This window comes from Theobroma umbraticum, unplaced genomic scaffold, assembly GCF_002168275.2.
Source record: "Theobroma umbraticum cultivar Fairchild unplaced genomic scaffold, ASM216827v3 scaffold_204.0, whole genome shotgun sequence".
In the NCBI taxonomy this organism is placed as follows: domain Eukaryota; kingdom Viridiplantae; phylum Streptophyta; class Magnoliopsida; order Malvales; family Malvaceae; genus Theobroma; species Theobroma umbraticum.
Window position 1 is genome coordinate 1,682,213 of NW_018397267.1, and position 15,169 is coordinate 1,697,381.

The 15,169-nt window shown below is 35.3% G+C and overlaps 4 protein-coding genes and 1 non-coding gene across 6 annotated transcripts in view; 2 read left to right on the forward strand and 3 right to left on the reverse strand.

Moving 5' to 3' along the window:
- Positions 1–1,624: 1,624 nt before the first annotated feature.
- On the reverse strand, positions 1,625–5,318 carry LOC110424272 (Transducin/WD40 repeat-like superfamily protein). The gene is made up of 14 exons (XM_021438818.1): positions 5,067–5,318; positions 4,918–4,980; positions 4,780–4,835; positions 4,604–4,684; positions 4,446–4,519; positions 4,126–4,208; positions 3,691–3,797; positions 3,463–3,605; positions 3,315–3,362; positions 2,714–2,766; positions 2,411–2,495; positions 2,259–2,325; positions 2,053–2,163; positions 1,625–1,855 (listed from the first exon to the last, which is right to left on the reverse strand). Exons 1-14 carry the CDS (start codon positions 5,267–5,269, stop codon positions 1,791–1,793), a joined length of 1,239 nt encoding a protein of 412 aa, XP_021294493.1. The 5' UTR covers positions 5,270–5,318; the 3' UTR covers positions 1,625–1,790.
- A 443-nt stretch (positions 5,319–5,761) lies between these two features.
- Positions 5,762–9,049, reverse strand: FMN/FHY (riboflavin kinase/FMN hydrolase). Its single transcript, XM_021438958.2, has 10 exons — positions 8,751–9,049; positions 8,265–8,451; positions 8,047–8,177; positions 7,903–7,972; positions 7,722–7,787; positions 6,985–7,139; positions 6,796–6,891; positions 6,394–6,545; positions 6,227–6,310; positions 5,762–6,142 (listed from the first exon to the last, which is right to left on the reverse strand). Exons 1-10 carry the CDS (start codon positions 8,818–8,820, stop codon positions 6,017–6,019), a joined length of 1,137 nt encoding a protein of 378 aa, XP_021294633.1. The 5' UTR covers positions 8,821–9,049; the 3' UTR covers positions 5,762–6,016.
- Positions 9,050–9,192: 143 nt separating this feature from the next.
- LOC110424403 (putative F-box protein At1g49610) lies at positions 9,193–12,445 on the reverse strand. Its single transcript, XM_021438957.2, has 3 exons — positions 11,143–12,445; positions 10,714–10,887; positions 9,193–10,145 (listed from the first exon to the last, which is right to left on the reverse strand). The coding sequence occupies exons 1-3, from the start codon at positions 12,208–12,210 to the stop codon at positions 9,801–9,803; spliced, it is 1,587 nt and encodes a 528-aa protein (XP_021294632.1). The 5' UTR covers positions 12,211–12,445; the 3' UTR covers positions 9,193–9,800.
- A 1,500-nt stretch (positions 12,446–13,945) lies between these two features.
- On the forward strand, positions 13,946–14,017 carry TRNAD-GUC (transfer RNA aspartic acid (anticodon GUC)). The gene has a single exon. It is a non-coding gene; the product is annotated as a tRNA-Asp (tRNA).
- Positions 14,018–14,164: 147 nt separating this feature from the next.
- The window catches only part of APC4 (Transducin/WD40 repeat-like superfamily protein), an 8,975-nt gene continuing 7,970 nt past the window's right edge, over positions 14,165–15,169 (forward strand). For both annotated transcript variants that reach the window (XM_021438458.2, XM_021438459.2), the window contains exons 1-3: positions 14,165–14,527; positions 14,657–14,768; positions 14,869–14,960. In XM_021438458.2, coding sequence (XP_021294133.1) covers positions 14,459–14,527; positions 14,657–14,768; positions 14,869–14,960 — 273 coding nt within the window. In that variant the 5' untranslated portion in view covers positions 14,165–14,458. The remainder of the gene's footprint in view (positions 14,528–14,656; positions 14,769–14,868; positions 14,961–15,169) is intronic.

Genomic DNA, 15,169 nt, shown 5'->3' on the forward strand with positions numbered 1-15,169 from the left:
TTTTTTAGATTCTTATATATGGAAGGATGAAAAGTTTTAGATAATTTTCCTTATCTAGAAATATTAAAATGGAAGTACAGAATATATTCATATTATGCTTCCAATTTCTCCAATGGAGTCATTTAATGTGGGCAATGTTCATGTATTTTCAATCTTATCACAACGATCTGGTCGCCACGACGATCTTATCATTGAAGATTTAAACTATTCACATGATGATCAAATATTATAAAGCATAAAATTTAGAAAACAATCATATTATTTTCAATAAACAATATTTTGAATAGTGTAAAAGTTTATTATGGAAAAATATTGTGATACAATTTTGAGGAGGCAAAACTTTTTATGCATAAATAATTAAAAAGAGTAAAATCTTTGTAGATTAATTTCGAAGATCATGTACAAACCTTAACAAAAAAAAAATCTCTTTGCGTCTACTCTTCAATATGAAATTTAGTTCCCTTCTCCATGGCGATCTAATTAAATCTACCTTGATGAACGAAACAAAGCATAAAAATTCGAATTTTCCTTACAACCTTCAACATGGAATTTAGATTTCTTCTGGACGGAGATCTAATTGAACCTCCCTTAATAATTGAAGAATACGTAGAAATGATTAGAAAATACATAGAAATGAGGATAAGCTTTGAAAAAAAAAATTCTCTATACCCAAAAGAAGTAATTTTGGCACGAAAGTGAAAAGAATGGTGTCGAGAAGTGATTGTAAATTAAGAGATAAACACCGAAGGGTCTAGATTTTAGAAAAAGAAATGAGGACCATTTTGACTTGTGTGAGGAAAAAATCGACACCTTAGAAAAAGAAATGAGAAGAGCTTTGACTTGTGTAAAGAAATTTATGTTTACAAGAATAAATGAAGACTATTTATAAAGCATGTACACGTTTGACATATTCATTTTACAAGCTGTGTCAAATCGTGTTTTATAAATATATATATGGTACTTTTCTTTAATTATAATTACCAAATCAAATTAATTATAATATACTATATTTAACATACTGTGTACACATCACATGAGTAGACGAAATTATAAACTTCAAATGTAAAATTAAAATTCTCTTATTTTTTAAATAATCCTTTCACTAAAAGACTTAATGATAATTAGAGCATTCGGATACATCAACTTGGGTTCAAATTTGAGCAACCCCTTTCCTTTACCCTATGATCTAATGCTGAAGGTGGTACGAATCTGATAATGCCACTATAAGATGACAAACAAGGGGCAATGCCCGGTTTGGGGATGCACTTCCAAATTCACCCACATTTTTGCATTGACACTGTTGTATAGCAAAGAATGCAAGAGGAATATAGTCAAGGCATTGAGACAAGTTTATTTGAACCGGCAGGTTCATCGCCCCCTTATTCTCACATTATAAGTCAAAAGCTTCAAGAGGCAGAGGATCACAATATCTTTTCTTTTCCACCAGGTTATCAATTTATATAAGAGATCTTGCTCTTCTATACTGATTGCAAATCTCCAACAGCTTTGGGACAACATCGTGCTTTGTTATGGCATAAGTCATGTCCAGTGGGAAGAAAGTGAGACAGATAGCTAGACTAGCATTTTGTTAATAGCAATTCCGAAAGCTAAAACCATCACTTGATGAAGGGAAAAGAAAAGATTTTGCTAAAACTAATTGTTATAGTCGTTCGTATTAAACGTGATGAATGTGCAAAGAAAAGGAAAATGACACTTAAGAATGGAAATCGCATAGTTACACGATGAGGGAAGGTTTCCATGATCCCATGGACTGCAGAAATGACCCATGTTCAACATTGTTCTCCAGCGGTAAAATCGTAAGAGAAACTCCACACAGAAGCACAATTTTCGTCACCTACATGCAATAGAGAATGAAATCATTGACAGATAGCATTTATGTCTGAAAACACCATTACAATATTTCATCATGATACTCAAGTATTTGTGAAAAGAAAAAACCAGAATAAGATAATATAAGACTGATAGGAAGAACTGGCCATAAGGCATCCCAAAGCAAAGAGAAAGTTTGATCATTGATGTGACTGGAAGTACCTCTCAAATGCAAATCCTCATTGTCATCCTCAGGCATTTGAAATCTTCGGTGGCCTGATGAAGTGGTAGCCATTGGCAGGAATGGGTGGAAAGAGAAACCATTAACAGTGTCTGCAGATTACATAGAAAACTGGTAAGAAACAGATCATGCTCAACATAAGCAAAAACAAATCTATTTCTTCCTAAAAGAATGTAGTATATCTAACCAGCTGCAACTTGAAAGCCTGATACCCACTGCCCAGTTTGTAAATCATAGATATGAACAAGACCATCCTAAAAATAAATTTCAGAGAAATTAGCAAACAGTTAATTATTGATTGCACTAGATCAACAGTGATAGAAGAACAAAGAAAATTACCTGACCACCTGTACCAAGATGTCGACCAGATGACTCAATATCAAAAGCTATTCGTTGGTTGGTATCTTCAGATGATCTGTATAACCTAAAAACAAGGTACAAACAAGATCATTGGGAATGTTATTATGACAATGGCATTGAAATCGTCTGTGTACCTGTGATAAAAAATTTAGTTTCTGGGAAACTCAGATTGCTCAAAATGAATTTCTTTTCTTGAATGCATATACAATTTTCCTTCTTGTTTTATTTTCTTCTTAAAGGAAGAAACTATTGCAGCACCGTCCATAAGATTAAATTACTTACTTGTACACAACTTCAACAGCTTTTCTTATGTCCCAGCACATAATATAAGGATCCTAAACAAATTTGATAAAAGACACTGTTAACTTTTATTAATAAAATAAAATGCATGCATTGATTACACCAGCAACAACTTTCCTCAGTAAAAACCTATAGGGAAAGAAAGATTAAGATTAATTCATAAAAAGCAGACAGAGGTATTGGTGTGTAGTTACCAAATCCACAGGTACCAAAACAAATTATACCAAACGCTGGTAAAATTATTCATTAGAGGGACATTTTGAAAATGGCCTAGCAAAGGATTTCATTTAAAGTTTTGGTGGGTTAAATCTAGGTAAAAGGATTGGACTAGAGTTCAGAATGTTAGGCTGACTTTGAGATACAACCACCTTTCTTTGGCATTGATCTAAACATGAATTTTACTGAATTAACGATAAACTTGAGCTGGTATAAACATCTCCGGGATCCAGTGAACCATCATTGACATCAACATACAGTAATAATTCTATTTTTCAAGAACCAAGAACCAGAAAAGGGCAAACAACTCTTTTGTCTTTTGTCTCATTGGCTGTAAATGGAATGACGAATATGTAGAGTATGTTACCTTCCGAGCTCCAGTATATAGATAATTTCCATCTTTTGAGAATTGCACCTGAATGAAAAATGAAAAATGAAAAACAATGAAAACACTTTGCCTTTCCTTGTTGATATCATAAATAAAACCAAGTGAATGACAATAAATGATCACTTACTTGCGTTACCCCACCTTCTTGGCCATGCAAAACATATAAGAGCTCCATATTGTCTTCCCTATAGATTGCAGTAGTCTGGCTGTAAGATCCTGTAGCTAGCATTCCAGTGTGAGCAGGACAAAAAGCAATTGCTGATATAATACCTGCAATGAGTAAGTAAGATCAGGACAATAATGCTTCTTGCTTTAGTTTCACTAGGAATATCAACAAGCTAGTTCAGAAAATTACCTGATTGACCTTCTTTACTTCCTTGTACTGTTGAATACTGTGCAAAATCTCTACCAGGACGATGTATGTCAAATACTCTAACATATTTGTTGTACCCTGCAAATACCCTACAAGTATAAAGAAGAATTAGAGAAAGCAATAAGAATGTTGTTGGGTCCATCAGTGGAACCCAGTGAAAATGCCTATGCAACAAGTAAAGTTCTTGGGAGAGTATATATAGGAATTCCCCCAAAGCAACAACATAATAATTGATTTTCATAAACAATATGGCAAAAGCTATAAACATGGTCCATGGGTGGCAATATAGGTTTCAGAATTGATTCTTTTTTTTTTTTTTCGAAACCTCAAGGAATATTTTCAACCTCATAACATAAACACTCAATACAACAAAAAATTACATCAAGCAAATCATGACAATTTCACTTCTTTGCTTACTTAGTCCCTGCAGGATTAAATGAAACTGAAAAGGCAGCAGTTATTTCATCCACAGCATCATAAGCTCGATATGTGCAGCGCAGCTGCAAAAGTTATGACACCAAATATAGTGAAAAAGAAAATAGATTCTACATTTAAAAAAAAGTAACATGTGCAGCAAAATGACCACCCAAAATCTACGCAATCAATCCAAAAGGTTTTAATAAACCCTGCCTGCTTCTTGCACATGCAATGAGATCATCAAGTTTTATCAAAGGCCATAATAATAAAATTATTTCTCATTCAAAAGATGTAAATATGTGAGCAAAACGGATGATTACCAGGCCAGAAGTAGCATCCCAAAGATGAATTGGATGGTCACGAGTAGTAGTAGCAAACACACAGGTAACTGGATCTGTTTGACGGTCACATAGGAATAAGTTTTAACTGCAAATCAAAGTCTAATCCTAATAACATAATAAAAGAACTGCAAAAGCACCTGAAGCTGACATGTATGGATACCAACAGAAATCATACACAGACTCCCCTTCACTCACAACAAGTTCTGCCTTATAGGAATCTGTAAATTAGAAGTAAAACCACAAATTAAACTCTCAAAAGACCACGTTGAATTCTCATTCTCAGATATTAATTTGCAAAAGTGCTATTCCTTACCTTCTTCAGAGGCTGAAGAACAAGCAGTAACATGATCACTGCTACCATTATCCGGCCTAATAACAAGTTTTTTTATTTAAAAAAATGAAAATATACTAGAAATACATTATAAAAAAAGAACAAGAAGAAAAGAATTACAAGGAGAAAAGGCGAAGAGTGTTATCCTCAGAACTGGTGAGAAAACACGAGCCATCAGGAGACCTACAAAGACCAAACCCAGAAAATTCAAAACTAAAAGAAAGCAAAAAGAAAATGGTAGCAGGGGCAAAAGGGGCAATAGAAAATACCATTTGACGCCTTTGAGAAAATTGTTAGGGTTCGGACCGGTTCTGAACTGCTTTTGGAAGTGATAGGTTCTGTACGGAGGAACATCGAACTTAATCTTAAGCGGCCACCCGTGTCCTTGTTGGTTCGTAGATTCTGAGGTTTCCGTCATTTCGATTTGGGAGTTGGATTGCTGATTCTCTTCTTGTCGTTCCTCTTCTCCCATTTTGCCGCCAAAAATTAAGCTTTGAGAAAGAGGAGCTTGCAAGGGTGTTTTATTCGCTGAAATGAAGGAAGGCAGACATCGGCCCAAGGGTATTTGACAAAAGTTTGAAGGAAACCCCTGTAGTTTAGTGTAATTGCATTTTTTTGCCCCAACAGTACACAGCAATTAGTAAATAAGTTTTCACCCTTTCTCGTACCAAGGTTTTGAGACAGCTACGAAATTAACTTAATATTGTGATATTATTATGTGATATTTTCATTATTTACGGTAATATTATGCAAATATAAAAATTATATATGACTCAAATTGTTCATTTTAAGAATTTACTTAATCAAAAATAAAAATATAAAAATTTGATTAAAAATAGTAAAAGATTCAAGAACTTTTAAACACTATGTCTATATTAATTTGAGGAAATGGCATTTTCATGCTACTATGCCAGATGATACATGAAATTAACAACTTGATATATGTTGCTTTGTCTCACGAAGATTGAATCCAAAAACAATTGCATTTCTTCATTGTTTCCCAATACATGTAAATAGTAATTGAAAAAAAAAAAAAAGAATTACATGATCTCTATCAATCGTTCTGCCTTACTGGGCATTGCTTCATGCCGACTGTGTTTATTGGGACAGAACTATTTGATTGAAATAAGGAAACAATAGTGTCCTTCCCAATAGGTGCATTTGTCACCAAAGGAAGTTATGAAAATCCAGTAAATCATGAATGATTGCATTCCCTATGCTAAGAACTTTTTAGATATGGGTCATCCTTGTGTTTTGAGTACAAGGGAAGATCAAGGGCAGTCTCTGCAACCTTTCTGTCCTCTTGAATCTTTGCTATCAGGCTTTCAAGGGATGGGAAATTAACCTGTTGCATGTAAAGCTTGTTAGTACGAAGCGTAGTAGTATGACTGGGAGAACAAACTGGAAAATTAAGCATGCTAACCATTACCTCAGGTCGTATATAGCCAACTATGACAAGATGCAATTCCTCACCATAGAAATCCTCACTAAATTCATGAAGCAACCATGGCTCCTGCAGCATGAATTAAATTTAGGAATAAAAGAGTTGAAGAAAAGACTTGTGCAGGTTACCATCCAAGTTAATATTGCACTCACTATAGTCTTTTCAGCATTGTTGAAATACGGGTTCCAACCGATACTCATGACCATTTTATAAACACCTCTTGTAGATAATACAGCCCAACCAAAATATACCCCTGAAGGATGTTCTGAAAGGAGACTTGAGTGGCCTTCTGTTGACAAATTGGCTGGAAACAAGAAAAGGATAAAAATAGAGCAGAATATGAAGAATAACAGAGGAGGAAACGAAAAATGAATCTGAACAACTTCAAACATCTTGATGTCACATCAAAGCAAGGTAGCTCAAAGACTTTAAGTGTTTAGGATCTGCTAGTTACAGGGAGATCTCTAACTTTGATTTCTTTCGAAAACTATTCAAAGTCCAAGTAATGTACAAATGCATACTCGCTTAACAAACCAGAACAGTTTATTACATACCTGTAGGGATTCCAAGTACTTTTGACCCACGACCAAATCCCTTAATGACAGGACCACCAATATACCAGGGTTCTATTGGCAAAGTTCCCTCTACCCCTGCAATCACAAAGATATTCTTATGAAGATTGTTTACAGAGTAACAGTTACTAAACAGTATATAAGACGAAGATAGAGGCCTCAGAGGTTTACAATCTTGAAATGAAGGTAGGCCCCACTTTTCAGGTTGCAAATCAAGCAGAGAATTGATCACTTCATCTGCTGAGGTGTAAAGATGAGCTTGTTTTGGAACAGATGGCACAGCAACAACTTCAATTCCAGCAGCCTTACCAGCTGTAACACCTGGCCTGAAATGGCCATTTCCTAGTATTAGAGATAAAATCTATGTTCTATGCTTATGGGTATTCATCTAAACAATGTATGTGCTAATTAGTTAGAAAAACAAAGCATCTAAAACATTACAAGACCACATAGCAATCAGGTACACTGAAGGCTGTGCTCAAATGCTTTGCCAACTGCCAGATTAAGCTGCCAATAGGACTGCTACAGCAATAAAATTCAGTAGAGTTATGAGGTAGCCAGAGTTCCTTTCCTTTTTATGATGTCCTCCATTTCAATTAATTAGAGCTACAATTTTCTCTTAAGAAAGAAATACTGACAACATCAGCAAAAATACCAGCTGCTAGTGTGAATATATGATACTTATGCAAGTATCCAGATGAATTGCTTCAAAGAATAATTACTACATAAAAGGAAATGGTTTCTAGGCATCAGGCTATAGATTCCCAAGAGCTAAATCAGTCCACCAGAGCATATTTAGGAATAAATTAACTTTATTTATTCCTAAACGGAAAATGTAACTAACCGTGCATCATCAAATGGGAAAGCATATTAGCCAGAATAGTTATATAAAAGTGGAGGTCGCTTACATAGAATCTTCAATGACTAGGCAGCTTGAAGGTTCAGTGTTTAGCCTTTTAGCTGCTTCCAAGAATCTTTAATAGGAAAACCAAGAGTGTTAGAATTTGATAAGATAAAACCAACAAAGTTAGAATTTTTATTTTAATATTACAGAAAATACATCTAACACAAGATCATCATGCAACTCACATTTCAGGATTTGGCTTCCCTGCGGTCACTTCATCACCACCGACAATGACGGAAAAGTAGTCCTTCCAACCTGCAAAGGGAAATGATTAACAGACAGCTCTAATAATATCTTGGAGGGTTGCCAGAAGTTCCTATGAAAACAACCTTGGTGATAAGAAATTTTGGATTCTATGTTTCCCCTTGGAGAGTTTGAAGCTAAAGCCATAGGCACGCCATGACCACTCAAATGTTTAAGTAGTCGATTGGCACCTGGAAGAGGTTTAATGTTGCATAACCTACAAAGATTATAAATAAGAGCCTTAATATTGCGCTAGTTCCAGTTACATCAACATCTAACAGCAAGCACATAAAACCTGACTCACTGAGCAGAGAATATAGGATAGAGTTCCGCGAGAAATTCATCCTTTCCGCAAGGAAGCCCATATTCTTCCACAACAGCTGCAGCAGCTTCCAATGGAGTTTTTCCTATTATTCTTTGAGCTTCTCTTCCATCCCATTGTTTCCCATACTTAACCAAGAGACCTTTCAAAACCCCGCCTACTACACCGTCTGTCACGAGATCGAAAACAAATCATCACTATATAAATCAAACTCTAGAACCCGAAACCAATGAGAAGCAGATAGTTGCGTAACTTCAAGAAAGCAATAACCTCAAATGTTTTTAAAGTGTTGGGTCCATAATCAGAGTACCCAAAACTATATTTTTCTTTTATCTTACATAATTCAGGCCAAACGTAGGTAATCTGGGGATGCATTACAAAAGAAAACAAAGAAAAATAGCTATCAACCAACAACACGTTCCTTGCAGTAAAAAGGAAATTCATAGTAACTGAAAAGCAAAAGCTTACCAGTGTTGAGAAGTGTACCATCCAAATCAAGGATGACACATGAAACCAACTTCTTTGAAGGATTGGCCATCGATGTTTTAGTGATCAAACATTAATCACGAATATACTATCTCTGAAAAGGAAGGAAGCACGTATTATAGCTAGCGGAGAAGTTGGGTTAGTTGATTGAGAATGGTAGGGTCAATTTATTCAAGCCACCGTCCCTGGTAATTTGTGGTGGCCAGAGGCTGAGAAATCGACAAAGATTTCTTTTTTTTTTTTTTTGGGTTTTTCTCTTTGGCTAGGGAGATCGATTTGCCATTCGACAAGCATTTATTATAATTCACTTTATTACCCCTTTTGCCCCTGCCTCCATTCTTTATTTTATTCCTTTGTCAGAGCGAATTTTGTAGTGGTTTTGATGTCGATGATTATTATCCCTTAAAAAGTAAAAAAAAAAATCCAAAATTTGCAAGAACATGGTTTCTGGAATCAGAATAAGGAAAAATGAGACAAATCACGACAGAATCGCAGAACCCACCACCGGCCTGATTGAATTTGGAGCTTCTCTTGGAGATTTCTGCTAAGCCACATTCCATTTTTACGTCAGCTTTATGCCTTAAAGCAAATGCCATAGCCAAGTTGTTTGACAAATACTACAAAGGCAGGCTCGTTCTGTATTTTGCGGTCCTTGTTTGGTTTCTTAATGAATGTCTCTTCTTCGTTCATCCCTGTTGGCATCACACTCTCCACTCTTTTGGTTTCTTTGAGCAATTACCAGAAATAAAGACTTGTGTTTTAGGTCGAAAGCATTCCCTCTGATTACAGACAGATTTCATATGTAAGGTTCATCACTTGCATTCTTGTTTCCAATGTTCCAGGAAATGGTTTTTGCCCCAGCACAAAATACGACATAAATGATAAGATACTTCTAACTTCTTGCCCAGTAATTCAGCCAAAACTATGTTTAATTAAGGAAAAGAAACCAATGTATTAGAAGAACTAGAGAGAGCTTTGACATAAGTCTGATATTGTAACTTAGAAAAAGAAAAACGGAAATTCTTGAAAGAACTAGCCACTGGAATACTTCAGCACGGGAATGCTGTTGGATATTATCATCATAATCTGGTTTCTCTTAAAATTCCCCATATTCCTGTCTGGCCAGGAAGATTTCCAGGATCGATAAAGAGCGCCACTTTGTTCATAGATAACCACCTTCTTTAGCTCTGTTGCGTCGTTGAGCAGAAATTGCATCAATTCTACTAAAAGTTTGGACCCTGAAGAACTTGGTTGGAAACCTGTAATCTCAATATGCTCTAGGCTTTGCAGGAAAGACTTGAAAATCCAATTAGCTGAACTCAGGAATGCTACTCCATCCAATTCGTAAGAGTTGAAAAATTCCTGATCAAACTCAAACTACAGAATAGACAAAAGTACATATTAGGTACTAACAACAATAAGAGAATTCCAATCAAGGCAGTATATTTTGTTTCAGAATCTGAATTCTGATGAACATAGATTATCGACTGAGAACAAAGTCGGTTCTATGTATGTATGTGTGGTACCAACTCCTGCTGTTGTAAACCCAATTTCAGTGGGCTTTTTCCCTTAACTTTTTGTCTTATAAGTTGGCCCAGCAATATTTCTCTTACGGCCTTCTGTTCATACTTCATAGTCTTTGCCTCCTTGGAACTTGAAAAGAAAGTTTATTATGTAACAACACTTACTTTTAATTTGAATGACAATAATTTGCTGTCTTTTCAAGCACAAAATTAGATAAATATTATTCTCTGAAAGTTGAAAATGGACATATGGATGCGTTGAAGTTCATTGCTCTGTTTTGTCTTGAACCTTGCCTTCAGTTTAGCTTTGTTACTGTGGGAGTTGATATGCATTCTACTTGTTTGTTGAATGCAGATCATTACCTCATTATTCATATCCAGCATTTCTAATGTATTGAAAGAAGGAGAATCCATGGTCTTACCTTGGAGTTGTCACAGGGAGACAAATTTAGCACCAGTTTCTTCAGATAAGGTGAACTTTGAAGCAGACTCACAATCCCAGGAAGATCCCACTCACATATTTCTGTGTCCAGGACCAAACAACTGCGTTTGGACAATGGGGAAGATATGCCCTTAATTTCCCATATTGATAAAACCTTATACAAAATAGGAGACAGTGACACCAAAAGACATTTAGCAGAGGATACTATAACAAAGTAGAACACAACTACGTTAACGCTTTAACTGGGAAAAACAACATGCCTAGAATCATGAGTTGATCAACCATTAATGAGAAAAGAAAGAATGAATTTGAGAATGTGCTTCCACTTTCAATTTTGAAAGATATAGATCAACCAACCCAATATGTAGAGCATGCATATACACAGAGAATACTGAGTCAGTGAACCTGCCTGAAGGCACCAAGTCCCCACGGTCAATTCCTCAACATGACAAAGCTTTTCTAGCAGTTCCCTCAAGATGTATCGGTGCTTTGTGTAATCATACTTGTCTTTTTTGTCAATTGTCATCACAAAACCCAGATTAGCTTTCGACAAAGACGAAACATGCATCAACCTATACGTTCTCCGGTACATGAACCCCAATAGGCTCAATGACTGAAGATTTGGACACGAAATCTCTGTCACGCAGTCCTCTTTCTCATGAGGATCATAGATACCATCCACCACAAGAACTTCCAAACTCCTAGAACTGATTCGTTTAATCCTTTCACAGTTATGCAATTTCAAGTTTCGCAAATTCGGACTACCTGACAAAATGTTTTCAATTGCCTCATTATTCAGCCTCGAGTAATTGATAGATAAAACCTTAAGGGATGGCCAAGAAGCATAGCCGTCAGGTGAGACAACACATTGTCTTAAAGTTAAATCTTTCAAATATGAATTCACGTACAGAAACTGAGGCAACCAGAAAGGTGTTGATTCAGCGAACGGAGCATAAACCAACCCACCATCAAAAACCAGACAGAGCTTCTCAACATGGTGACTTATAGCAAAAAGAACCCACTCCTCCACGTAAGAGGCCAAGGACTCAGTGAATTTGAAGTTGATCGAGAAATTCTTGATCGTATGACCAGAGAAGCGCTGCAGCGTTCGGTTAACGACCTCAACAAATTTAGCGAGCTTAAAACAAAAGCTGCTGTGACTGAAGGAAAGGGTCGGTATTTGAGTCCAAAGAGGATACCATCTCCGAGATAAAACGCTTGTTTTGATGGCGTCTTCAATGGGTAAAAAAGAGAGGATTTCCTGTATGAGGAAATCGGGTAAGGTACTGATAAGGTCTACAGGAGGACTACAATACTCAAATATCGGTGAAAACCTGGGATACTTGACACTGGTTTGAGCAAAATTGAGATTGTTTCGATGTGGACTACGACGATGTTGGCCTTGGATTACGGCTAAAACCGAACTGACAGAACCAGTGCTTTGCTCCGAACAGACAGAACCCTTCTGATCTTCCATTGATTACTCCCGAACTTAGTACTCACTACTCCTTTATATTGCCTACCTAACCTCTGGGTCTTGCCACCATGGTGGTGCGGGACCAGATTTTTTTACAAGCTAGTGAATTCACAAGGGATTATAACACGAGTAGGGAAGATAATTCTCTGCTGTTTCAATCTTGTAAAAGGGGAAAGATGTTTTCTTTGCCTTTCCAATCAAGCTGTTAAAGATCTTTATGCCCCTGTTTTCTCACAGGGTGGTCAAACGAACGTGTCATACATGGGCTGGATCATTATGCCTCATTAATATACCCTGATTCCTTCCCTTTTCTTTTCCCCATTTTTGGCTTTTACAATTACAAATCACAGCGTAACGGCAGTTACGCTGATTTAATATCCTGTTTTCCCACGCAAAAATAATTTTTATTTTGATAGTTGTTAATTTTATTTAAATAACAGATATCTTTTTATTCTTATTTTTTTAATAATTTTAATAGATAAAATTAATGATTTGATCTCTTGTGAGAATAGAAGTTTTCTACATGATACTAATTGAAAAATAAATTATCTCAATAGTACTAATTAAAAATAAATTATCACGGGTATGTCATATATGAAAATTATTAACAAATATAATTGAAATTTACTCTTAAAATTAAAGATGCAGTTGAAATCATGCTTCTTTGATTTAGCTTATAAGCAAATTTATTTTTATTACATAATTTATTTTTGTTTTTTTATGACATAATATATAGAAAATCATAAATTATTCAAACAAATTTAAATAAATTCTTATTTTGTATTACTTCAATTAAATTTTTATAATTTTATTTTTATTAAAATTTCAACATGTATTCGATGAAATATCAAGAAAGATTTTTATTTACTAATTAAAGGGATGAAAAAGGAAAAATATTTGGTTTATGATTATGCGGGATATTGATAAGATAAAATAAGATTAAAAAGTGTAAAAAAATTATATAATTTTATTATTTTATAAATATGTTCATAGTGTATAAATTAAAAATAAAATATGATAAATATTATCCATGACATATTTTGCATATAAGATATAATTTTATTTTAATATATGATGAAAAATCTTTATGGCTTAAATTAAACTCTACCCAACTTTCATCTCAGTTTTACTACTCCCATTAAGTGTATAAATTCAGGGCACGTCAATTTACATTCGATTAGATTAATGTAATTAGCTTATAAGCAAGTAAGGTGATTTTCACGTTAGACAAATAAGAAAATCTCGGAAAACTTATACACATGAACGTTATATATTTTATTATATTATTTTTTAAAGTAATAGTTCCATAACAAAGTGATATTATAACTGATCTGCTCTAGACTTAATTCATACCAAACACCAATTAAAAGAAGGCAAGTAAAGAATGATTGACAATGACAAGAGTGTTTTTGAAACAAGCTTATAAGCAAGTAATGGCATTTATGACAAAGTGGTATCAAACATGTTCTAACTCTTGGCAAACACCTCTAGAGGAAGATTAGTATGATGGTCAATGGGGATGAAAATATTATTAAATTAGGTGAAAGAAAATATCAGAAGAAATAAGTAAAATACTTTAATTCATGTCACGAAAATAAGAAATCTATAAGTGGGTACACACATCTTATTAAATTAGCCTTAGGAGAGAGCTTAATGGTCTTGTAAACTATGAAAATGGGACCAACTCTATGTAGAACCTTGGTTATAATTAAAAAGAGCTGACCAACATCAAACGGTCGTTGTAGTATAGTGGTGAGTATTCCCGCCTGTCACGCGGGCGACCCGGGTTCGATCCCCGGCAACGGCGTTATTCTTTTCAATTTTGGCCTCTATTTTTTCATGCAAATCGAACCGTTGAATCCCGTAACTGAGTACCCGTTCATTCCAATCAACGCAGCTCCTTTTTCTACTAATTTCTTTTGATTTTTTTTTCCCTCCCCCGGCAAATTAACTGGGAGCCCTTAAACCCCTCAAAAAAAGCCCGCCCTCATTTTGCACATCCCACTCTCCACCCTCTTCCGGTGGCCTCTTTCGTTGCTTCTCTTCTTCTCCGTCACCGTCGTTACGACGCCGTATTTACTCCTCCCTCTACCAGTACTTAGGGTTCCAGCGCATATTTACTAGAAATGCCATTTTTCTCAGCTCTTGAAATGGTAGTACTGTTGTCTTCGATTTGATACCCGAGATTCCGGAAACTAGCCACGATTAAGAACAAACATTGACTAAAAAAAGCTGTAGAGTTTTAGCCATGGAAACCGACGAAACGCCACGTGTGCTTCCCTTTCAGCTTCAATTCGACAAACCTGTTGCCTCTCAGGTTTATTTCTTTCACTTCAAAATTTCATTTTCGTGTCCAATTTTTTTTTTCGATTTTTATCTGAACATCTATAATCATGCATGTTTTTCTTTTTGCTTTCTTTATCTTTTTCGATCAATTTTTGAGTAGATTAAAATTGCGGAATGGAATCCAGAGAAAGATTTACTGGCTATGGTTACTGAGGACTCCAAGATTTTGCTGCATCGGTTTAATTGGCAAAGACTCTGGACAATTTCTCCCGGTAATTCTCGGAAATTTTCTTTATCATTATTAGTTTAATGGGCTGGATTTGATTCAAGTACTTCGCTTGTGGAATAATTTATTGATTTATCGTTCTTTAGGAAGGTGCATTACATCCTTATGCTGGCGTCCCGATGGTAAAGCGATAGCGGTTGGGCTTGAGGACGGAACGATTTCATTGCATGATGTTGAAGTAAGTTAGCCTTTTATGTGTTTGATCAAGTCGTAAGGTCTGTTAATAACTAATTTGCTTATTCAATACTTTCTCTCCATTTCGCTTAATTGTTTAGTTTCTCTCTATATGATTGTTGATAATCATTTTCATTGATTGTGTTTTCTTGTATGTTATAAATGTTGAGTATTCGTGGTACTACATTCTGCCTGAGAACTCCATAATTCTGT

Bases quoted from the DNA above. Each gene is read 5' to 3' on its own strand.
- LOC110424403 (XM_021438957.2), bottom strand. From the start codon at position 12,210: ATGGAAGATCAGAAGGGTTCTGTCTGTTCGGAGCAAAGCACTGGTTCT. The intron at 10,888-11,142 runs GCAGGTTCACTG...ATTTTGTATAAG, and splicing joins TGGGGACTTGGTGCCTTCAG to GTTTTATCAATATGGGAAAT. The intron at 10,146-10,713 runs GTAAGACCATGG...TCTATTCTGTAG, and splicing joins CTCCCTGTGACAACTCCAAG to TTTGAGTTTGATCAGGAATT.
- FMN/FHY (XM_021438958.2), bottom strand. From the start codon at position 8,820: ATGGCCAATCCTTCAAAGAAGTTGGTTTCATGTGTCATCCTTGATTTG. The intron at 8,178-8,264 runs GTGAGTCAGGTT...TAATCTTTGTAG, and splicing joins TATCCTATATTCTCTGCTCA to GTTATGCAACATTAAACCTC. The intron at 6,143-6,226 runs GTAATGGTTAGC...TACATGCAACAG, and splicing joins TTGGCTATATACGACCTGAG to GTTAATTTCCCATCCCTTGA.
- LOC110424272 (XM_021438818.1), bottom strand. From the start codon at position 5,269: ATGGGAGAAGAGGAACGACAAGAAGAGAATCAGCAATCCAACTCCCAA. The intron at 2,326-2,410 runs GTAATTTTCTTT...ATTTATTTTTAG, and splicing joins ATCTTGGTACAGGTGGTCAG to GATGGTCTTGTTCATATCTA. The intron at 2,164-2,258 runs GTTAGATATACT...TGTAATCTGCAG, and splicing joins AGGCTTTCAAGTTGCAGCTG to ACACTGTTAATGGTTTCTCT.